Here is a 5,662-nt window from a genome sequence, read left to right on the forward strand (position 1 = left end):
TTCTGCTACTTCCGCTGCTGCTGCTGCTGCTGCTGCTGCTGCTGCTGCTGCTGCTGCTGCTGCTGCAGGGAGTGATATTTTCGAGTTCGTGCAACGGCGAAATCTGCGCTTGGAATTTGGCGACCAAAATTTGCACCGCCAAAATCAAAGCCCATGACGGATTCGTCAGAGGTGTGCTGCTGCTGCTGCTGCTGCTGTTGCTGCTGCTGCTGCTGCTGCTGCTGCTGCTGTTCATGCTGCTGTTGTTCATGCTGCTGCAGCAGAAAGAACAGGAAGAACAGCAGCAGCATCAGCTGTTGATATCTGTGTCGTATCAGTACTTTTACATTAGGGATATGTGTGCGACTTAAGGGTTTAGGGTTTAGGGTTTAGGGTTTAGGGTTAATGAATGATGCGTTTTTGAATTGCTGCATTGATGTGTTGGGGTGTATATACACCTCAGGCCTCGCCGTGTCTCCCTTTGATGCATTTTTAATATCGGGAGGAGACGATAAAAAAATAAAGCAGTTTAAAATACCTGCACGCAGTTCTTTGTTTAATTTAGACGCTGAAGAAGCAGCAATGCTGCAGCGTGATGACGGGCTGTTAAAGCAGCTGCACACAACCGAAACCCTAAATATGAGGGGGCTTGAACCACAAGTAGGGTTTAGGGTTTAGGGTTTAGGGTTTAGGGTTTAGGGTTTAGGGTTTGTGCGCAGTGAGCGGTGGCGAGACGGTGCAGCTGTGGGAGCCTCACCGCTCTTCTCCTTTGCAGACTTTCTCTTGGGGCTCTGACTCTGTCTACTGCGTCCGCTTCAATCCTGCAGAGGTAAACAAACAGCTAGCTGGCTAGCTAGCTAGCTACTAGCTAGCTGCATAGCTAGCTGCATGGCTAGCTAGCTCCTTTGATCTGTTGGGGTCTTTGCTAGCTGTCTGGCTAGCTACCTACCTACATAGGTATATGCCTAGCTATATAGTCCTAGGGGTCTTGTACGCTAGCTAGCTACATAGCTAGCTAGCTAGCTAGCCAGCTAGCTAGTTAGATGTCTGAGGGGGTTGTGATGAGGTTGTGAGTGCGTTGAACTGCAGACATCCATCTTTGGTGCGGGACTCAGCGGGAATTCCGTCGCGCTGTATGGTGAGCGGTCTAGGGTTTAGGGTTTAGGGTTTAGGGTTTGCGTTTTGTTGTTTCTAGTCAATGTTTGTCTTGTCTGCTTTCTTTTTTTGTCTCCTCACAGATATACGCGGAAACACCCCAATACGGAGAGTGCTCATGAAGGTACACCCCAAACCCTAAACCCTAAACCCTAAACCCCAAACCCTGAACCCTAAACCCTTGTTGGTGTTGTGCATACTAAAGGGCTTTTTCGGTTTGTTTATGCGGATTGGTGTACATGCAGCTGTTTGAAGTCAATACACTGTTGGGGTGTACATGCAGCTAAATGATGAGCTGGGGTGTACATGCAGCTAAGTGATGAGTTGGGGTGTACATGCAGCTAAGTGATGTGTTGGGGTGTACATGCAGATGCGCACAAATGCAATAAGTTGGAACCCGATGCAGCCGATTAATTTTACAGTAGCCAGCGAAGACCAAAACCTTTATACCTACGACATGCGTAAACTTTCAGAAGCCCTTCGGGTGCATAAGGACTTCGTTAACGCGGTGTACGTACACACTAACCCTACACCCTAAACCCTAAACCCTTATTGTGCGTCAGATGGCGCTCTTCGAGAACAGAAGTCGAGGGTTTAGGGTTTAGGGTTTAGGGTGGCTTATGAGGACCAGAGACGCTGCAGCTTTTTTCTTTTTCTCTCTTCCGATTCGAAGAAGACGTTACAGCGAGACTCTGTCCTAGGGTTTAGGGTTTAGGGTTTAGGGTTTAGGGTTTGTGCTGCAGGCTGGACGTGGACTACTCCCCTACAGGAAAGGAGTTTGTTGCTGCTTCTTTTGACGGCACCCTTCGTTTGTTTCGAACCGAAGAAGGTAGAAGCCGCGACGTCTATCACACACGCCGCATGCAAAGGCAAGCCCCAAACTCACGGCTGTGCTGCTGCTGCTGCTGCTGCTGCTGCTGCACTAAAGCAGATGCTCGTTGCAGCAGCTGCTTCTGCTGCAGTACAAGCAGAAGCAGCAGATGCTGCTGCTGTTCTTGTTATTACACCGTATATGTTAATGCTGTCGTCTTTTTTGCTTTGCATATATATATATATATATATATATATTCTTGGGGTGTACGTACAGCATAGCGTTGGTGTTATGATTGTTGTATAGGAGATAATTGAAGATATGTTTAAATGTTGTATTTATTTGTTTAATTTTAATTGTTTTCAGCGTGTTGAGCTGCCGATTCTCTGCTGACGGACGCTTCGTGTTTAGCGGCTCTGCGGATATGTGTTTGAGGGTCTGGAAGAGCGAAGCTGCAGCAGCACTGGGGCCTCAGAGTTACCGAGCAAGACTATCTCTAAACTACAGAAAAAAACTGCAAGAAAAATACGCGCACCTCCCAGAAATCAAACGCATAGAAAGGTACTCAATCACACCCTCCATACACAGGGTCTAGGGTTTAGGGTTTAGGGTTTAGGGTTTAGGGTTTAGGGCTTGGGGCTTATGGTTTAAGAGCTTGGGGTTTATGGTTTAGGGTTCAGGGTTTAGGACTTAGGATTTAGGATTTAGGGTTTAGGGTCTGGGGTTTAGGGTTTAAGGTTTAAGGTTTAGGGTTTAGGGTCTGGGGTTTAGGGTTTAGGGTTTAGGGTTTGGGGTTTTGTGGTGGTTTTGGTGTACACAGACACCACCACGTGCCGAAGTTGATAAAGAAGACGCAAGAAAAGAAACGCATTATGAAGGAAGCTGCAAAAAGAAGGGTGTGCTCTAAACCCTAAACCCTAGCTCTAAACCCTAAACCCTAGCTCTAAACCCTAAATCCTAGCTCTAAACCCTAAACCCTAGCTCTAAACCCTATCTGGATACTGCTTAAAACCCTTAACCAGCGACGATGAGTGTTTGCCTCGCTGAATAAAGACCCGTTGAAGGCGGCTCCGTTTAGGGTTTAGGATTTAGGGTTTAGGGTTTAGGGTTTAGGGTTTGTTGTGTATTGTTTTGTTTATCAGGAAGACAACCGCATTGCGCATTCCAAGCCTGGAAAACACCCGAGGGTGGCGGAGAGGAAGAAGGCGATCTACAGAGAAATTCAATAGCAGTATTAATAGACAAATTATATCTATATATATATATATGTTTATATATTTATATATACGTATATGTGTATAGCACATGCACAATGCTTCACAGCCAGGGAAGCCAGGGAGCGTCTCAGAGATGATGCTGTGGAGCGGGGCTTCTTGCTGCTGCTGTTTCTGTTGTTGTTGCAGCAGCAGCAACGGCAACAATTGCTGCTGCTGCTGCTGCTGCAGTAGCAGCAGCAATAGCACTGGGAGGCTGCTGCTACTTCCGTCTTTTCTTGCGCAGCAGCAGAACTTTTATTTTGCTGTTTATTTGGTGTTGTTTATACGAAGTGTGTATGAAAATATACTGGGGGTCTGCATGCAAAGAAAGGCATTTAAGCTTTAAAATGCATTACTAATTTAACTCCTAGCATTAAATAACACTAATTATAAACATATAAACAAAACAAAACAAAAACTCATCTATAGGACAGCATCTAACAAACCCTTAGAGGTCTCCCCTTCGCTTAATCAAAGGGCTACGACGTGTCGCGCCTGCTGCTTTTCAACAGCAGCAGCAGCAGCAGCAGCAGCAACAGCAGCAGCAGCAGCAGCAGCAGCAGCAGAGTCTAGAGAGCGCGCGAAGGGCCGTAGAAGCCGTTGGGTATTCCTCTTTCTTTTTTAAGTTTGTTTGGGTGGCGCCTCAGAGAAGGAGAGACCGAAGAAGTGAAGGGGCTGAGCACCTGCAAAAGACAAACAAAGACAGAAAAAATAATAAACATAATAATAATAATAATAATAATAATAATAATTGGTAGCGCATGCAAATGCTGCATGCAAAGACAGGAGAAGCAAGTGGCTGCTGCTGTTCGTTTTAAGGCTTACAGAGACGGTTTCTTCTTCTTCTGTTGGCGCCTGAGTCTCTTGTGCTGCTGCTGTTGCTGCTGCTGCTGTTGCTGCTGCTGCTGCTGCTTTTGAATTCTGCTGAAGAGCAGCCACGTCGATGGGGCCTGGAGAAGAAGCAGAAATAAGTGAGAGGAGAGAAAAACAAGAAAAATAAATATAATTAACAACGCATGCAGGAGAGGCATCAAACAAAACCAAACAAAACATTAGAGTGTGTAATAAAAATAACAGAGAAGAAGACAGAAATAAATAAAAAATAAGAAAGAGAAGAAAAAAGAAAACAGAAGACAAACCGAGGAGAAGATGAAAATAATAACAAAAAGAAATTATTAAAAACCCGCATGCAAAACAACAACACAAAACACAAAACAAAACAGAAGACAAGACAAGTAAAAGAAAGGAAAAGAAAAGAAGAGATAGAAGAAGAACAACAACAAAAGAAAGAGATAACAAACAAACAAACCCCAAAAGAAAGCAAAATCAAAACAACAACGGAAAACAACAACATGCAGACGCACCGTTTGAAGGAAGTTGCGCAAAGTGAGAGAAAGACAAAGAAGAAGAAGAAGAAGATGATGATGATGAAGAAGAAGAAGAAGATGATGATGATGATGAAGAAGAAGGAGACGAAGAATGACAGGGTAAAGGGCCAGCAGCATGAGTTGGAGGAGAAGGAGACAAGTGCCCTCCTAAGTTGCCTCTAGAGAGAAAAGTTTTGTTTATTTCTTCTTCTTCTACTTCTGCTTCTGTATATGGCTGAGCTGCTGCAGCGGCAGCGATGGAGGCCTGCATGCAGCAAAGAATAGCAATGAAAGAGAAAAGAATAAAAGAAATCAAAGCAAAAAAACAATATATATGAAGATAAATACGCATTTTAAAACAAATCCAGCTGTATGTATGTACACCTGCGCACCAGAACTGAATCTGTGGCGGTAGAGACTCTGCTGTCTCCTGCAGAAGAAGAGAAGATAATGAGAAGAAGAAAAACAAAAGACAACAGCAAATAAAGAAAGATAAAGCAGATGCATGCAGCTTTATCAAAAACAAACACCCACGAATGGCTTCTTGTCCTTCGAGAGACATTGCTTCAACTTCTTCCTGCACAGAAGACAGCAAAAGTTTTTTTTTTTAATTTTAATTCTTTTCTTTCTTTCTCTCTTTTTTCTTTTTGATTAAATGCCTTACGTCTACGCTGTCGCGGATTCTGGCTGCTAGAGCCTGAAAAAAGAATGAAAATGAAGAGAGCAAAAGAAAGAGTACAGAGAAGAAAAAAAAGCAAAATTCAAAACAAATAATGCACTGACTTGCTGGGCCTCCTCAGTCGCCTCTTCTTCCCTCTTTTCTTCATCTACTCCGTCCTAATTGAATGCGATTAAATCCATCTAAAAATAAGAAAAAAAAGAGAGAAAAAACATAACCCACAAATATACGAATTTTCATTTCTGGGGGGCTCCGCAGCGGCTGTGTTGCGTAGTTACCTCGTCTACATAGACAGTAGAAATGAAGATGAATTACAAGATTTGTTTTTGATTTCTGCTGTCTCTGAGGTGTACAGATAGCTCAACTCGCCTACCGAATCTTATCTGCATCTACAGGGTTTTGCAAGTGAGTCTTC

The 5,662-nt window shown here is 43.9% G+C and overlaps 1 protein-coding gene across 1 annotated transcript; it reads left to right on the top strand.

The window, feature by feature from the left end:
• Nucleotides 1–68: 68 nt before the first annotated feature.
• Nucleotides 69–3,174, top strand: EAH_00059240 (WD domain, G-beta repeat-containing protein, putative; the record flags this gene model as incomplete). Its single annotated transcript, XM_013393605.1, has 9 exons — nt 69–171; nt 699–808; nt 1,069–1,117; nt 1,218–1,258; nt 1,505–1,644; nt 1,878–1,946; nt 2,312–2,506; nt 2,766–2,841; nt 3,088–3,174. Coding segments are annotated over 9 exons (870 nt in total), but the record flags the coding sequence as incomplete, so codon positions are not given.
• Nucleotides 3,175–5,662: the final 2,488 nt, after the last annotated feature.

Source organism: Eimeria acervulina, genomic scaffold, assembly GCF_000499425.1.
Source record: "Eimeria acervulina Houghton genomic scaffold, Eah_scaff1389, whole genome shotgun sequence".
Taxonomy (NCBI): Eukaryota; Apicomplexa; class Conoidasida; order Eucoccidiorida; family Eimeriidae; genus Eimeria; species Eimeria acervulina.